General features: G+C 35.1%; 4 protein-coding genes across 7 annotated transcripts; 1 reads left to right on the top strand and 3 right to left on the bottom strand.

Annotated features, from left to right (window-relative positions):
- Positions 1-212: 212 nt before the first annotated feature.
- Positions 213-5403, bottom strand: Shc (SHC-adaptor protein). Of its 2 annotated transcripts, none has more exons than XM_071772743.1 (11): positions 5187-5402; positions 4612-4712; positions 2937-3007; positions 2790-2850; positions 2543-2716; positions 2174-2337; positions 1874-2094; positions 1596-1748; positions 1205-1332; positions 985-1095; positions 213-810 (listed from the first exon to the last, which is right to left on the bottom strand). In XM_071772743.1, exons 2-11 carry the CDS (start codon positions 4708-4710, stop codon positions 676-678), a joined length of 1317 nt encoding a protein of 438 aa, XP_071628844.1. In that variant the 5' UTR covers positions 4711-4712; positions 5187-5402; the 3' UTR covers positions 213-675. The 2 variants fall into 2 exon arrangements, with proteins under 2 accessions (XP_071628844.1, XP_071628846.1); XM_071772745.1 differs by having other exon boundaries at positions 667-865; positions 5187-5403.
- A 1582-nt stretch (positions 5404-6985) lies between these two features.
- Positions 6986-9368, top strand: Rack1 (Receptor of activated protein kinase C 1). The gene is made up of 5 exons (XM_071774428.1): positions 6986-7184; positions 7869-8077; positions 8413-8619; positions 8817-8927; positions 9010-9368. The coding sequence occupies exons 1-5, from the start codon at positions 7076-7078 to the stop codon at positions 9325-9327; spliced, it is 954 nt and encodes a 317-aa protein (XP_071630529.1). The 5' UTR covers positions 6986-7075; the 3' UTR covers positions 9328-9368.
- Positions 9352-11474, bottom strand: LOC139810674 (NFU1 iron-sulfur cluster scaffold homolog, mitochondrial). The gene is made up of 5 exons (XM_071774429.1): positions 11146-11474; positions 10969-11043; positions 9991-10409; positions 9810-9913; positions 9352-9715 (listed from the first exon to the last, which is right to left on the bottom strand). The coding sequence occupies exons 1-5, from the start codon at positions 11220-11222 to the stop codon at positions 9491-9493; spliced, it is 900 nt and encodes a 299-aa protein (XP_071630530.1). The 5' UTR covers positions 11223-11474; the 3' UTR covers positions 9352-9490.
- A 618-nt stretch (positions 11475-12092) lies between these two features.
- Positions 12093-17208, bottom strand: Fbxo42 (F-box protein 42). Of its 3 annotated transcripts, XM_071774426.1 has the most exons (8): positions 17191-17208; positions 16270-16507; positions 15795-16138; positions 15294-15466; positions 15081-15211; positions 14827-14966; positions 14417-14553; positions 12093-14301 (listed from the first exon to the last, which is right to left on the bottom strand). In XM_071774426.1, exons 2-8 carry the CDS (start codon positions 16391-16393, stop codon positions 13755-13757), a joined length of 1596 nt encoding a protein of 531 aa, XP_071630527.1. In that variant the 5' UTR covers positions 16394-16507; positions 17191-17208; the 3' UTR covers positions 12093-13754. The 3 variants fall into 3 exon arrangements, with proteins under 3 accessions (XP_071630527.1, XP_071630526.1, XP_071630528.1); XM_071774425.1 differs by lacking the exon at positions 17191-17208 and having other exon boundaries at positions 16270-17136; XM_071774427.1 differs by lacking the exon at positions 17191-17208 and having other exon boundaries at positions 15294-15454; positions 16270-17134.
- Positions 17209-17238: the final 30 nt, after the last annotated feature.

The following is a 17238-nucleotide window of genomic DNA, read 5'->3' as shown; positions in this document are numbered from 1 at the left end:
TTTAATAAACAATTTTTTAGTATTTAAACATTTTATAAGTCTTATAACACCAAAAGCGATTATCAACTACATACAAATACTACAATGAATTATAAATGTTAAATATGCTAAAGTAAAAATACACGAGAAAAAAGAATAAAAAATTAGTGAATTCAGCCTACACTTCTTTAACGTTAAGGATTAATTAATTAGTGAAATAAAATGACAACATACTGCATGAAATTAAATTTATTATACTTATTTTTGCATGAAAGATGGGGTTGCAACAATGTATCCGATATAAAAAGCATATTCTATATCTAAAATATAGTTATATATAAAATTTCTCTACACATGTAAATCTTACGTAAATCCAAAGTCACAAATTAGATGATGTATTTTATATTAAAAAATCGGAATGTGCTTAACTCTGATAAATTATAGAAATTATATTACTTTGGCTAGGTTGGCACATTTCGTAAGGAGATTCACAGAGAAAAATATTCATAAATCATCTATTCATATACAATAAAAAGGTACAAACCGTTATATTTTTCGTATGAAATGACTTGATTTTAAAAATATCACAAAAAGCCAAAACTTGCCAAAGATTCTCACGTGCAAAGATACGTAAAATAACTATTCGGAAAATCTTTGCCAAGTCTGTGCCCTTTAGTCATCGTTCAACGTTCAAAATCAATAATTTGTATGCCTGGGTATGGGGTAACGCAGTACTAGAACACTGTCAGCCGATATGATAGGCAATACGTTGTCACAGTGATGATTCACTAAGTGACTTACGCTATCAAATACACGATCTTTTGTGCGAACCTGTAAATTAAAATTTGTACTACCTTGTATGACCATCGCTTATCGAAATTCAGGTCTAGAAAAATACCTAAGTATAGATTTATATACAATCGATAAGAATATTTTAGTAATTATCGATTGCAAGCTAACTTTTGGGTTAGTAATTTTGTTACATAAATTTCGTTTTATACTTACGACGCCTTCAGGATCAATTAGCAACAAATGTTTTGGGGTATTATTATTCATTCCAGTCAGAACGTACTGGCCGGGGGAACCTTGTGACTCTCGAACCAAAAAATCGCCATCCTTATAATGTGAAATAAAAAGCAAATATAAATTCATAGCAGACAATAAGAGATCTTATTACTCTATGATCTTTATATTCTTTATTACTCTATGATAAAAATATATTTACTCTAGTAAGCATGGATTCCGCTTCAGATCGGCTAACACTTCCGTGAAACCAAATTTCTTGGTTTAACTGCTGTTTCTGTGATCGGGGACTTAGTCTGTTCATATCGGATATTGCAGAACTGAACGGCTCTGTAATTTATAAATAAAGCTCGACATAAGTATAGTAAACGAATAAAAATCAAGATTGTTACAAACTTTTCATATTAGAATAGAATTTCTAGATCATTAGAATTTCTTCGTATAAAAATATACTTGCGATTATAACGTAATTATATGATAAATTATAGCGATCAAAACAGACCGATATTATTTTAAAAGACTTTTATGATTTGACAGTATTAAAAAATTTTGAATCTTTACTAAGAGTGAGAATAAAACAGTAATTCTCTTACGCATATCAAAAACGTCAAAAAGTGATGCTGGATCACGATGATTGTCTCTGCTTGCAGCTATGACACTGTCGTTCACGTAATTGTGCTCAGACATTATATTTAAATTCGTTGATGGAGTGCTATCCGAGTTTAAATCAATTAGATTCCCAGTTTCTGTGGAAAAAAATGATAAAAAATAGGAATAAATGTAAAAGAAGAAATTTATAATGTATATTATAGAACTTAAATTATTAAACCTTCTATTTTATTCAAACAAGTATTTTATAAAAAATATTAACCTGCCAACTGCTGATGTCTGTCTGCAGCAGATGAGAATGAATCAACTGCAATACTTTGTGCATGAGTGCGCGCATGATTTTGATGATGCTTCAGATTAGGCAGTGTAGATGCTGTATTAGGCAAAGGAGGTACTGGCGGTGGGCCAATATCTGGTGGTACTTTCCCTGGCAGATCATTGTAATAATCCCTGTCCACCTCTCTGACACCGTTTAGGACGGGGCTAACAAGTAAATACGCATAATTATAAATAACAGAGACTGTTATAACTCTAGATCTATAAATCGATTTCTACAACTTACTGCAGAGAACTTGGTTTTGTAAGAAACTCTTTAAACCTGAGCTCGAACGCTTGTCCAATAGTCGATATAACATCCTGCGCTAAACCACCTGTACATTCAAGCACGTAACAAGCGCGCCACTCTTGCATATTTTTAGCAACGTACGCAACAAAATCCAGTATTTCCTGTTACATAATACAATGTAGCTATAATTTTAAAAGCAAAACAATATAATACGTGTAATCATTGTAAATATAACTAATATAAAATATAACTAAACTATATAACTAATATAGTTATTGTTAATTTTATACAGCTATATTTCATGCATGTACAAAAATAGTGAGATGGAATATACGAAATATAGTACGCAATGTGTATACTCTTTACCGTATCGCCGCCTGAAGCAAAGGATATACGTGGCATATCATGTTTCGCAATAATATGTCTAGTTTCAATATTAGTCAAGGATAAACTGCAACTGCTGATGGTTAAAGTAACATTAACAGCACTATGCTCCATGCGAGGCTTATCTGCTATAGCTCTCAACACTTTCTTGTCAACCTGTTCAAGAGAAATTTAATGAAAATTGTAAGCATAAATACAGTTATCTGTAAATATAATAATTTTATGGTACCCTTCTCTTTTTATCAGCAGATTTTAATCCGGCAGCTTCGCAAACTCTGTTTATGCATTCCCTAAAATAACATAAAAATTCGTTTATTATATGCTCGAAAATATCTACGACAAAAATTATAATTCAAAGTAGTGCTTTACGACTTACTTAGCTACGCACGATCGTGTTTCAAAATCCAAGCTTTTCATCGACGTGTTTACTTCGAGACATCCAATATACTGTAATATTTCAAGTAGACAAGGATTAGACATAAAAGGTAAATAGATTGTGTGGATCAATAGATCATCACGCTAATACTTGGAATTAATGACATTTCTGAACTAAATTTCCTGTGCTTATTGCCCTTCCCTTGCCGTTTTCATCTCTAATAGCTAAGGTGTGACGCTTTACCTTAGGGACGTTCGTGCTTCAAAAGTAATAGGATCACATCCTGCTAAAGCAAACTTTAAGGCAAGTCTTATCGCGCTAAATCATGCTCAAGAAAGCGTAATAACAATACCGTCTTATGAATAATATCAGAATCTATTAATTATATAGTATAATATATATTTCTTTTTTCATTATATAATATTTTATTATATTTTATACACTTATATGAGGTGTAATTTTTTCAATATTTAATTTTCTATACTCTATACTACTAGTGTAAATTCCTGTTAAACATACACACATATAATTAAATATTGAATAAGTTACACCTTAAGTAAAATATATTAAAATATTACTATAGACGGTAATAAATACCAAGAAAAAATTTTATTATATTTATTAATAACATAACGGTAACGAAGGAAAGAGGGAATTTTTTAATGAGAACGTTGATACTCAGGACGAGAAATGAACCGCTCTCGAAGCACAAACATTCCTGACGTAGAACATTATAATGAGCCTTATTAGAAGCCTCAACCTACGTTCTAAAAAGGTCGGTAATTTTTATCAGCTTTGTTGCTAAGATACGATAAGAGAAAAGAAGCAATAACAATTTCCCTCGAAAATCAACTAATGCTTCGTCTTTATATGTTCTTTATAGCTATACATGTACATATATTATTATTTTACTATTTTTATTTTTACTTTTTATAAACACAATCCAAATGTATTAAAAGTATATCGGTGAATATGAGGAATAAATATAAGAGTCACCACAAAATGAATAGAAAAATATTCTTTAAAGTTAAATCTGATAATATATATTCAAGAGTTAATAAAAAAATTGTATATATAATTTATATATATAAATGTATATAAATTAATAAAATTAAAACTAAAATTTGACTCCTCGATGATATTAAGCTTGTATTAAAAAATTTGAAATAAAATATTTAACTCTTTGCACTCCGCAATAAATTCAACATTTCGTTCTAACAACTCGATAATCAAATAAAAGCCTTTTATTTCTGAAAACACTAGATTTTATTACGTCGTCATATTTATATTTAAAGATTTAACAACATAAAATTACAATAAACTCTCAAAAATATAAATGTGGAACGTGACTCATCGACATTTGAGACGCTGGAATGAAATGTAAGATGTGTCGAGTATGAACTCCACTTCCGAATGCGAAGAGCTAAATGTAGTTAATTCTTTCTAATGTAATGTGATAGGTTTGTGCTTTTCGAAGAACTTCCTGAACTGTGTGTGTGTATGGTGCGCATCCAGTATTGTTTCTCACTCCAACTTATTGTACCAATATGCATCAATTCTTCGAAAGAGAGCAGACGTCACGTGTAATTGTAATACATATTATATAATGAATTTTCCAGGAGACTTCAAACTGTCATTCCGTTATATCTTATCAACAAAATAATAGATAGCATACCTTCACTGTATAACTTATCCCTTCCTTACTGACTACATGATCCGGATGCAACCATCCTCTGGCTGGTTTACTGATGAAACTACTACCACCTGTGGCCATTGCTAAACCAACAAACACAAATGTCTCTCATTGCTGCATTACTTTCAAGATAGATTACATGACAATTTGATTTTCAACTACTTGAGCTATTTTCTTCGGAATTATCACTCCCAACCGTTTATATGAATGTTGAAAAAAATAAATGTATATCCAACAATCTTGAGAATATAACGTCGCGATTATACAAACAAATTAACAATATGCAAAAACAATAATCGGTCCTGTCGAAGCTCGACTTTAACAATTTCGAAGTGGTGCGCTGCAACGTCATATAATTTGATGCTCCCCAACGTTTCTCCTCGTTTCTTTTTCGAGAAACGTTGGAAGGAGATATGGAGCGCTCAAAGTCAACACAGGAGCGATACGCCCGATGTTTTCCGGACAAATCACACACGCCCAGTGGTTTTTTTTTCAAAACTGTCAAAACTGTCGAAGCGCGATCGTTGAACGCCAGAAAACGCCCGCGGATCACGTACCTGATGAATGATCTACCGAACCGATCCACCAGCGATCCGACCGTCTATTAATTGGTCGATGACACGTCGATCATTGCACGAGGAGTGACTGGCCGCCACACGGCCTCGACTCGTCACCGATGGGCGATGATTCCGCCGATGATTCTGACGTCCGTCGAGCGCATGAGAGAGGATGGAGCATGGAGCATTGACATATATCACACACACACCATAGGTCTATAGGCGTGAACTGGAGGTGGAGAGTGGAGTGCCGCCCATGTGCCGTCCGACAAGCGCAAGTGCGCAGCGATTTAAAATCCGTCTCGTAAACGCCGTGGTCGATTCGTCGGATCCAACGGTATACGCTAATCAGCTGTAATCGTCTATTTGATGGCCGTGTTTTGTGATGCTATCAATGGCCGCGTTTAGCAGACACAACTGTTGAGTGTCGTCTTATCAACACTCTGCGTTGATTGGTTGGTTCTAAAAGTAAGAGCCAATCACGTTCGACTGCTACTGAGCGGTTTGGTCTGCTGAACGCGACCAATGAGGGTCCGTTCTTATTAGCTGAACTTTTTGCACCGTTCAACTTTCCTCTTTTTCTCTCCAAAAGACAAAAAGCGTCCTGTTTTCCATTGCTGAACTGGCCGCACTAGTTCAGAGTTTGTCTTTTTTGCTCCACATTGGAAGAAAAAAGATAAAAGGGCCGATTTCGCCGTCTCCGATTAACTTCGATCAAACTCACTCTTTATCTCTTTCTAACTTCTACAATGCGAGTCGTAAAGTCGTGAGTCGTAAGAATTGACCACGCACAATCAAATTTGAGGAGAATAATCGACTGTGATTGGTCAATTCTTACGACTCACAATTTTACGACACGCATTGTAGACCTAGCATTAGAAAGAGACGAAGAGTGAGTTTAATCGGAGGATCAAGTTAATCGGAGACGGTGAAATCGGCCCAACAGATTATATATTTTTAATATATTTTTTCGTTTATGCTAAGTTTACAATGCGAGTCGTAAAGTCGTGAGTCGTAAGAATTGACCAATCACAGTCGATTATTCTCCTCAAATTCGATTGTGATTGGTCAATTCTTACGACTCACGACTTTACAACTCGCATTGTAGACCTAGCATTAGAAGAGAAAAAGGATTAAATAACATAAGTACAGAAAATAAAATTTAGGGCAATTTCGATCAAACATCTATTAAATTGATCCAAGTTAATTCCATCATTTGATGGTGATTGAAATAAAACGAATAAATATATTTTTATTTTATGGGCCGGTCTCACAGTCTCCGATTAACGTGATTCTCCGATTAAACTCACTCTGCATCTCTTTCTAACTATCCCCCTAGAAAGAGACGAAGAGTGAGTTTAATCGGAGAATCACGTTAATCGGAGACTGTGAGACCGGCCCTATATTTCAATAATTTAATTAAATGAAGAAATGTGCGATATCCAACTTGTCCGATTATTAGATCGAAGTATCGATTCCATCATTTGATGGTGATTGAAATAAAACGAATAAATATATTTCTATTTTATATTTCAATAATTTAATTAAATAAAGAAATATGCGATATCCAACTTGTCCGATTATTAGATCGAAGTATCGAGTGACCACGTCGTCAATTGGTTGATTTAAAATAAAAATATCTGATTGGCCGGTCCAGCGGAAAAATTTCAGGCACCGGGGCTGTGAGTGGCTGTTGTCAAACGGGACGCGCTCCTCGTGCTCTCCGACACAGCAGGTAGTGCATCAATGTATTTATGAACATCGGTTGAGTGATTGAGGCGCGTGTCCGGCGCGCCGCTCGTTCCTTTACGTTCGTCGTTTGAGAGGTGCGGTACGCGCGGAGTAATCCGTCACAATCGGCGATATAACGTAGCCGAAAGCGATTCAAAATGACTGAGACTCTACAGCTAAGGGGCACGCTTCGTGGCCACAATGGATGGGTCACGCAAATCGCGACGAATCCGAAATATCCGGACATGATATTGTCTTCTTCACGTGGCAAGTATCGCCTCGTTTCGAGGCCCTATCTCCCTTCGATTACCCACTTTTTCGACGATTCTACAGAAAAATTCTGGTTTCTTAGCTGTAGCCTAATCCACCGGTATGAAATTCGCAATTTTTTTATTTTAATTTTTTTATACTACAAAATATGATTTAACTCAATTAGATTTAATATTCCATCTGTTCGTTATAGCAATTGTGGAACCAAGAGTGACTTTGACCAAACTTTGACAAAATCTGTATCTAACTTGTATATATTACGTATACGCGTGCTAATTTATTGTTACAATTCACCTTATACTCCATTACCTACAATCTTCTCCAGTATTTTATAAAGCTAAGGTATAAGGATCAAACCTGAGTGGTCAGGCCAGGTGGCAGACTAGGCGGCAATATTTTTTCTTAACAATTAATATAATTAGCGATTAATCCAATCAATAGAATTGCTTAATTGCAAAATTTGTAATTTATATTATTTGTTGTGCTCATTTCAATCTTTTTTCTCATGCATCAAACAACAAATATTTGTCTGTTATTTAATAAAATTAAAATTTATTTATTATTATAATAAAATAGTACAGATATTGCTGATTTAGTTAATTAAAGTTTGGTTTAGGTCGTCCTGAATCTTGGAAAGTGCCTGGACAGCAGTGCCTCATATATCACTGTTTTCTATTCTAGATAAGACTCTGATCGTATGGAAATTGACGCGTGACGAAGCTAACTATGGTATCCCACAGAAGCGTCTCTACGGTCATTCGCACTTCATAAGCGACGTAGTTCTCTCGTCCGATGGCAACTACGCTCTGTCCGGGTCGTGGGACAAGACGTTGCGTCTTTGGGATTTGGCGGCAGGTCGCACGACCAGAAGATTCGAGGACCATACCAAGGTGTGACTCGTCGACCGTCCGCGTCGCGACAATGCATATTCGAATTTTCTTCGTAACAGAGACGAAAGAAACATTTTCCATATTATGAAGGTATATCACTTCGTAATATGAGATTTTCTTTTCATTTGTCTTTATTACGAAATAACAATCCCATGGGAAATATGAAATGTACACTGAAGCTTTTTTTTTTATTTTTTTTTTTTAATTGAAATAGAAGAGGTAGGCACCGATTAAATCGGTGATACCGTAAGTATTGAGCCGATATTTACAAATTGTGGGACAGTATGTATATCGTTTTATTAATTGATCGTGAGTTCTGTTTCTGTTAAATGTAGGACGTTTTGAGCGTTGCTTTCTCCGTGGATAATCGTCAGATTGTCTCCGGCTCGCGGGACAAGACGATTAAATTGTGGAATACGTTGGCCGAGTGCAAATACACCATTCAGGACGACGGACACACGGACTGGGTCAGCTGTGTGCGCTTCTCTCCGAACCATGCGAATCCCATCATCGTCTCCGCGGGTTGGGATCGCGTTGTCAAGGTAAAGAACCAAGTTTTACAAGATTCACGAATGTAAACGCAAAATATTCGATAAGAATGATGGATATCTTTTATTTTACACAAACATGATATATCTATGAGTGTGTGCGGATATGGGGCTGACATTGGACGCTATAATTTTGTTTATAACTGCACGATAGATCCGTTAGTAATTTCAGCGATTTATCTGCTTCACAGGTCTGGAACTTGACGAACTGCAGATTGAAGATCAATCATAGCGGTCATACGGGATATCTGAATACCGTTACGGTATCACCTGATGGATCACTTTGCGCATCTGGTGGAAAGGTGCGTACGACACGTACTTGATCATATTTATCGTTCAAAACATCGTTGATCATACGAATGATATATTAATTCTGTTTTGCAGGATTGCAAAGCTATGTTGTGGGATCTGAACGACGGAAAGCATCTCCATACTTTGGACCACAATGACATCATTACCGCGTTATGCTTCAGCCCTAATCGTTACTGGCTGTGCGCCGCGTTTGGACCGTGGATCAAAATCTGGGATCTCGAGACTAAGGAAATGGTCGAGGAACTAAAACCCGAGGTCGTATCTGCGACGAGTAAGGCGGAGCCTCCGCTCTGTCTGTCTCTCGCGTGGTCCACCGACGGTCAGACACTGTTCGCTGGATACTCCGATAATACTATTCGTGTCTGGCAAGTTTCTGTATCTAGCAGATAAGCACTTTGTAATAAAAAATTAAAATCCGGTTCTCAACCTAATCATTTATTTATGTTTTGTTATTTACAATTAAACAATACACAATATACGATGTCTACAATGTACAGAATTACAAGATGATGTGTAGGTCCGCTGTCGCCTACAAGTCAAACTATAATCACGTCTATTTGTCTTTACTCTCTTCTACTTTGCCGATCTTCTGTTCGAATTTTTGGAATTCCTTCTCAGCGATCTTGTCCGTCTCGTCCTCGACTTGTATGACTCCGAGTACTTCGGGGATGTAGAATTGCATCATATTTTGTACGCCGTTCCTCAATGTTACTACTGAGCTTGGGCAACTGGTGCACGAGCCTTGCATCTTCAGTTTCACAATACCCTCCTCGAAACCCTGTTGCGATTATAAGAAATAATATTACATTATTCGAGATAATAGATAAATGAATATGAAATCTTTCTTGCTAAGGTTTGGGCGTAACACTTACCATAAATACAATGTCACCGCCATCCTCTTGCACCGTGGGACGAATTCGTGTATCCAACAATTCCTTTATCATCTGAACAATCTCGTCGTCCTCCGGATTAATTTCTACAAAAATAAAAAACCATCAGCATTTCATATTCCCTCGAACACTTTGTACAAAGGTAAAAAACTGTGAACTGTACGCGTATCCGCCGCAGGCTGAGAGGTTTCATCCATGACTGGCAATCCGCTCGCGAAAAAATCCATGATAGTGGCAAATATCTCCGGCTTCAACAGCTTCCACTCTACATCCTCGTCGAATTTCGTAACTGTGATGAAGTCGGGCCCGAAGAATATCGCCTTCACTCCCTCGATGCGAAACAACATTTTCGCAAGTGGCGAGCAGTACGCGTCCTTAGCGCTCGGAAAGTCTTTCGTACATCCTTCTCCCAATACTGGTACTCCCGGAATAAATTTCAGGCTATTCGGATTCGGTGTATCTTGCGTTTGGACAAACATGCTACGTCTCTGTTGACTATTTATCAGGGGATTGCGTTTAGGGAACAGCCTACAAACTGGAATTTCATTGTTGTACAAGTGCCTGACGCCAACAGGGAGAGCTCTGAAAATAACATATATGAATGACTCACTGTTTCATTAGTTCTCTTGGAACAGTGATAGCAGACACCTTGCAAAATCTATCGAAGACAGATTTTGCAAGGTGTCTGCTATCAATTTTACTCCACTCTTAATACCAACAGAACACGATGACAAATTGACTGTAGAAACCGAGCAGAACCTGCCACTTTACAATTTAAATAACACATTTCACATAAGTAATTATAAAATGACAAATTCTACTTGGTAGAATTGAGAGCAGACACAAGTGATATCAACCTGCCATAAAATTTTGCTCAAATCTGCTGACAAGCTAATGCACTTAACGTTTTGCTTACTGGTTAAGAAATGGCAAACTCCACTCGATTTCTACAATCAATCTGTCATCGTATTCCGTTAAAAAAATTCTATTATATTTCTGCTAACATTTTACTGACAAAATTCATAGCAAAATCTGTTTTTGATTTGACTATTGGATAAAGATATTCATATAATTATAATATATACAGTATATACTACAATTTTTCATATATTGGAAGGGACAATAAAATTGCAGGCCTTACGTTGAATATTCCTGTGCCAGTAACATCGTACTGATCGCAGGTACATCTCGTCTCACAGGAAGTTTATTAGACCTCCTGAAAAACATAGGTATGGTTTACAAACTTACGTTTGTCAATAGAAATGTATACGCAGCGGAAAAATGTATGTCTATTTGATAGAAAAATATAATCACTCACTGTACGCATTGCTCGTTGGTTAACGTTCTGTACAACGCCGGCCGGCTCGTGTGAATCGATCTAAAGATTTTATCCATTATCGTTTCCAACTGTCTCTCTTCAAATTGTCAAAGACCTTTCCTCCTTTCGCCGACGCATGCACACGCGATGCCTCAGCGACATACGTGTTTCTCTACGTCGCAATTCACTAGATATAATTATAGCAATGCAATTACGGTTTGTTTCGCAAATCGAAGCGATATCGTCGGCCAAACATATATAAATTTCCGTTTAGCTAAATTATCAATAAAGCGGAAAAGTGTCAAGAGTAACTCCGTTATCAAGTATAACTTTGTTATGACTTTTATAACCTAAAAGAATTCACGCTGATTCACGCCAATCAGCTTTGAGAGCGCGCAATCCCATCTGATCACAGCAGCTCACGGAGTTTTTTTTTACCACCCAATTACTTAGATATTAGAAGATTATTAATAAAGAGGATATATATTTATAAAAATAATAATTACAATAATAATAAACAATTTCCATTTATTACAAATTTATATGTATTTCTTATACAAAGCTATATAAAAGAAAAAATATGATTTACAAAAACTTGTTATGTCTGAATTAATATATGAACGTATGACGATCAATATACTGTTCTTCGGAAGAAACATTCAATTTAATGTAATACGTTTTCACCGATACATCCTTTATTCTTTATTCCTCTCTACTAATCCAGTTTATCCATATAATTTCAAAATTTCTATATGTATAAAAGAAATTTACATTTGTTACTTATAAGTTATATTATATTTTTCGATCAAAATATGAAATAATTTCCAATCGATATAAAAAATATATATTTATAATATTGAGAATATAAAGAATTTAAGTATAAACAGAACTGTAAAATTGCATGGATTTTTCTTGCATGGAAATTACCGATGTTAAAAGGTGTAAACAAAAAAAGATACACGGTGTGCCAGAAACTCGGCAGATATATGAAAAGGCTACAGAGTGAACCTGAATGATGACAATACTAAGGGGAAACATGTTTACGATGTGCAGAAACGGAAATCACAAATTCGGGAAAGAAAGATAGATAAACTCCCAATTATTATTTAACTAACTAATTTCTCCTATTTAATATTTACGAGTTCTGCAAATTGTAAACACATATTCCATTTTCTGTATAATAGTATCATCCATGATTTCTATTAGAATCTTTTCATATATCTACCGAGTTTCTCTGCCATGTCCATGTATCTGCACCAGATATCACCTTTTTTTATCACCTTTGCATTATATGACACATGAATATTGGTGATAATAATAAACTTGTATAGCTATCGCTATTGCTATTGCTATATATGTTAGACCAAAGCGCTTCGTACATACATCTTGAGAGCAATGAATTTCCCATTCTGTATTTTATTCACTTAGACATCACTTAGAGTGATATATTTTTGTAAAGCGGAATTTATGCTAAACTAAATTAACATAAATTAAATATAATCGAGGCTCTGATGATTTCATCATCAGCAACATTTATTCACGCGATCTTCCAATTTACCTCCTGTAAAATTGAGGTATACGGGGATTGACTATGGTTGGATTCGAACCTGGAACCTGCCCATTACGAATTGATGACTCTCGCACGGAGCCACACGTCACCCCGTAAGATACACTTCAACAGCGTTATCTCACTTTAAATTGAAATGACGCAGGTTACATTCAACTTTTGGCAAATTTGGAAAAAATTTGAAATCGTGCATGGCTTCGCATAAAACGCATCCGCAATCGAATACCAGATGTTCCAGTGGACGCTGTGTATACATTAGAATATTAAATTATTGAGATCAAACATTTTACTTTCGTCAGTTTGTTTTACAAATCTTAAATAATTTTGAATAATCTTAAATTGTAGATAATACCATCAATCTCAAAGGAGTAAAAGATAATAAACCAGAATTTTATGCGAATTTTTTAGTGAGATTTTCCTAAATTAATCTATTTTTTTATTTTTTCTTTTTTTATTATTTATTAAATTTGTTAAAATCTGACAGCCAAAATATAAAAAACATTAAAAATTACAACTTTTATTAATATTTTATTAATTTTTTATAACTCATTTATTTCCAAATGTAACTATATATAATCTTGCCATAAAATGTACTGATTTTTATTATTAAATCCATTTTTTTTTAATCTCGTAAAATATTTGCAAAGCATTATGCATTTACCATTTCTGAAATATGAACCATACATACAAATCAAACAAATATATAATTATATATACAATTAATAAATAACTTTTAAACTCTATATAATAAAGGCTCATAATATTGTTTAGTTTTATTTTTCATTTTTATTATTTTTGCCATATTTTTTGTACATATATTTAGAGTTCCTCATATCTTTTAATAAACATATTTAAAGTTTAAAGGCAAATTATGTAAATATTGATTTCATATAAATATAATCAACATATGTTTCTTATCATTTTTTCTACATTTAATATTATACATTTATATTTAGATTATGTAGAATAAAAATAAAATCTTTGAACAAAATCGTAGTAATAACATAAAATAATATACTATTTTTTTAATTGCTTTTCAATATTAAATAACATATCGAGGTGGATTTATAAAATGGAGATCATTATACACTACAGAATCGTCTACCTCGGTGTGGCCTAATGTTGTATGTTCTTTACGAATACCTCCAAAAACTATCAGTTCTCCCCTTCCCATTACAAGAGAATACAGAATTCTCTCATCAGGCCCCGAATGATCGTTTTGCTTTAAGGGAATCCACAAAGCGTTGCAGTCATCCGAAAGAACATTGGTAATATCCAATACAAATATCGACAATGTGTTCTCAGCTTTTTTGGATACTTTCGTCAGCTGTGTCTTCTTATTTCGAATTTTCTCTTCCATCCTCCTTAGTGATTCTAACTGACGTTGTCTGTTCGTGTTCGAATTACCACGCAGAGGTTGATCGCGAAATGCGGCCATGCTCAGAGTATTATCACTGTAAAATGGTATTGTTTTTGGAATACTGGACGCTTGTGATGAAGCGTGTGCATTTTGCGAATGTGACCTGGAGAACGCTCCGTGCCGTCCATTTATATTTTCATCTTTGTCCACAGTAGATACGCTTCCCTGCCTAAAAAAATTCAATTGATTAATGATAACAGTAAAGTCCTTTTACAATCATTTGTCGATCGTGACTCTCTTTATAACAATGCTGTGTTATAAATATCATTATAATTGTAACAGACCTTTCAGGCAAAAGATTTGACTCGCACAAACGTGATGAAGTACTCCTTTGACAGGCAACCTTTTTCAATGAGATACTCATATCACTTGGCTTGGTTTGACGTCTATTTTTGCTAAGTACAATAATATAATTTCCCACCTATGCAAATAATAGTATTATAAGTATTAAGATCTAGCAATGTACAGAGTGTTTCCAAAAAATGGCAATAAACTTAAAAGAGTCATTGATGTGATCAAACTGAACAACTTTTGTTAAATAATTCGTATCCGACGACGGTTCCTTAAAGCGCTAGGCGTCAAACCAATCTAACCCTTTTAAGTTTGTTGTCACTTTCCAGAGACACTCTGTATACGTAGTCTAATTATATTCAAGAAACTTGCGGTTTTTTTTTTAAACTAAATTAGATACTACCTTACAAGCTTGATGACACCAAATATGTGTTGGCGCCCACTCTGTATTGTGCATATTAATTTTCCTCCACGTCCAAGACACACCTTCCATCGTTAACAACCAAGCATCATTCATAGCAGCATTTGGTCCTGTGCAACCTCCTGTATATTTTCCACACACACAAGCATATAATTATTTAATTATATGTATTCTGACATTAGTAAATGGAAATTTTATCTTAATCAAGATGTAATCTTAAGAATAATTAATAATACCAAGCACAAGTAGATGCTTCTCCCCAAGTTCAATTTGCGACTGGCCGTAACGTGGCTGCGGCTTCAAATTTGATGTACTTTGCTTGTGCCAGGTATACGAGTCCAAATTTAAGCACCATACATCATTGGAGCTATAAAACAAGCAATATGATGCATAAATATATGTACATGTTTTGTTTCTGTACGTGTATAGATAATTTTACAAAAATATACCTATTATATCCATTGCAGACTCCGCCAAAAACGACCATTAAGTTCCTATGTATTGTCGCAGAATGTGCGGATGTTGGCGGTGGAGTTTCTAATGTGTTTATAGCAGTCCACTTATTCGATTTTATAGAGTATACATGTAATTCATTAAATAACTTCCATTGCTGAAAACAAGACTATATTGAAACATTTATTATATTATTTTGAGCCCAAAATCATTCCGTCATACCACGTACTTCAACCTATATATGCATATATATATTTTTAATTATTATAATACAAAAAATTGTAAATAAAAGTAAGTAATACAAGTTATAAATAATCTAATTTGTAACAAAATTTTTTTGTAACATTACAGTTTGGCTATTTGTCTTCCAGAGATCATGATTTGATTATATAAATTTAGTTAAAGAATGCTCTTATATATATAGTATCTAATATAAATTTACAATATGCTTAGACAATATCTTAAAACTGAAGCTGGTCAGTTTCTTGAATAGTTACCTGATGCAACGGATATGGTGACGGATGAGACCAGCCTCCGAACAAAATCAAACTTTTCTTATAATAAAGCATAGTAGCACAAGCTTTAGGCGACGGATAGTTGCCCATGGTGATCGGCCTGACCCACGTCCTCGTGCCCAAATCTAGCTGCCATAAATCGTTGAACGTCGTCCATGTAGCTGTGCAGCCACCAAAGACGTACATGGAATTATCGTATATACAGGCAGAATGCGAGTGTCTCTTTCCAATGGTGGATATCCAATGCATAGACGGCAACGAGTTCCACAGCAAAGATCCAAAGGCGACGGACTTTTGAAAGTGAGCTTCATTGTGTTCTATCACGTCTAAATAAACGAGATAAATAATTAGTATATCGAGAATTTATATTTTGCACCAACATACGTGCATAACGTATCTACATGTTGAACGTACAAACGAGCGTGTAAGGAATAATGTAAAAGAAACGTGTATGTACTTTTAGTAGCGCGGTACCATCTTTTGCAAACGAGCCTGCACTCCTGGAGATCTCTGTAAGGCGGTATCAAGCTCAGGATGTACTCCAACAGCTCGTCGGGCAGATCGTTGATTTTACATTGCATTTTGCATGGAGCAAAACGGTTACGAGGGTGCGACAATAATCGACTGTACTTTGCGAGAAACTGATGTCTGGATCGGGCTCCTCATTTCCACGTCAGGACGGACAGAAGTTCATTCTTTAAAAGTACATTGTTTTTACGGAAAATATCGCTGCAAAGACCTTTTTATTCGACGAACGTACACGTATCTCTCTCCTTTATCGTACGTGACAATTTTGATAGTTTCCACGAAATTTATGACGGTTCGTGATAGTGCGTGGGATACGTGTAATTCAAATTGAAGGAAAAAAAGAGGAATACGCTAAAAAATGCCTCTTCGTTGCACTGTTTTTTCGTCAACTGTCACGCTACCAGTTAACAGATTGAATATACTCGGCTAGATATCAATGTCAGGAATGTCAGGATGACTGTTGACTGTAGGCCTCGAATCGAAATAGAAAAAGACAAATGTATGCGACGATTGAACAGCTTCTATTTCTATACTACATAGGTTCGTTCTTTCTCGAAGAGCTTCCTAACCTAACTGATGCACACTAAAGGCACTAAAGGTAAGTCCATAATAGGCGTAGTGAGCCTTTAACCGTAAAGGTGCCTTTTCACGTTGACGCTCGACCAACTCGACGCTATATATATATATACTCGAAAATTTCTTTTTTCGAGTATATATACACATTTTTCAAGTTTGTTAAACGATGCATTTGTCATTACGGCAATACGCAGACTGGCATTCGTTGAATAATACATGCGTTATCAATTACAGGCTATTATTAAATAAAATAGAAATAAAATAGAAGAAAAACCCGTGTGTTCTCTGCTAGTTCAGCTATTTGTAAATATACGTTCTCGAA

Source organism: Temnothorax longispinosus, chromosome 3 (assembly GCF_030848805.1).
Source record: "Temnothorax longispinosus isolate EJ_2023e chromosome 3, Tlon_JGU_v1, whole genome shotgun sequence".
Lineage (NCBI taxonomy): Eukaryota > Metazoa > Arthropoda > Insecta > Hymenoptera > Formicidae > Temnothorax > Temnothorax longispinosus.
The sequence above is the reverse complement of the archived record's forward strand: the minus strand, read 5'-3'. Positions and strand labels throughout refer to the sequence as shown.

What these genes read in the sequence shown, in the direction of transcription:
- Shc (XM_071772743.1), bottom strand. Translation starts at nt 4,710, where the DNA reads ATGGCCACAGGTGGTAGTAGTTTCATCAGTAAACCAGCCAGAGGATGG. An exon ending in GGATAAGTTATACAGTGAAG is followed by an intron (nt 3,008 to 4,611) that starts GTATGCTATCTA and finishes GAAATATTACAG; the next exon opens with TATATTGGATGTCTCGAAGT. An exon ending in ACAAAACCAAGTTCTCTGCA is followed by an intron (nt 2,095 to 2,173) that starts GTAAGTTGTAGA and finishes TTTACTTGTTAG; the next exon opens with CCCCGTCCTAAACGGTGTCA.
- Rack1 (XM_071774428.1), top strand. Translation starts at nt 7,076, where the DNA reads ATGACTGAGACTCTACAGCTAAGGGGCACGCTTCGTGGCCACAATGGA. An exon ending in GATATTGTCTTCTTCACGTG is followed by an intron (nt 7,185 to 7,868) that starts GCAAGTATCGCC and finishes TTTCTATTCTAG; the next exon opens with ATAAGACTCTGATCGTATGG. An exon ending in GTTGGGATCGCGTTGTCAAG is followed by an intron (nt 8,620 to 8,816) that starts GTAAAGAACCAA and finishes TCTGCTTCACAG; the next exon opens with GTCTGGAACTTGACGAACTG.
- LOC139810674 (XM_071774429.1), bottom strand. Translation starts at nt 11,222, where the DNA reads ATGGATAAAATCTTTAGATCGATTCACACGAGCCGGCCGGCGTTGTAC. An exon ending in CTGGCACAGGAATATTCAAC is followed by an intron (nt 10,410 to 10,968) that starts GTAAGGCCTGCA and finishes TGTTATTTTCAG; the next exon opens with AGCTCTCCCTGTTGGCGTCA. An exon ending in TCAGCCTGCGGCGGATACGC is followed by an intron (nt 9,914 to 9,990) that starts GTACAGTTCACA and finishes TTATTTTTGTAG; the next exon opens with AAATTAATCCGGAGGACGAC.
- Fbxo42 (XM_071774426.1), bottom strand. Translation starts at nt 16,393, where the DNA reads ATGCAATGTAAAATCAACGATCTGCCCGACGAGCTGTTGGAGTACATC. An exon ending in GTCTGCAATGGATATAATAG is followed by an intron (nt 15,212 to 15,293) that starts GTATATTTTTGT and finishes CTTGTTTTATAG; the next exon opens with CTCCAATGATGTATGGTGCT. An exon ending in GAAGCATCTACTTGTGCTTG is followed by an intron (nt 14,967 to 15,080) that starts GTATTATTAATT and finishes GAAAATATACAG; the next exon opens with GAGGTTGCACAGGACCAAAT.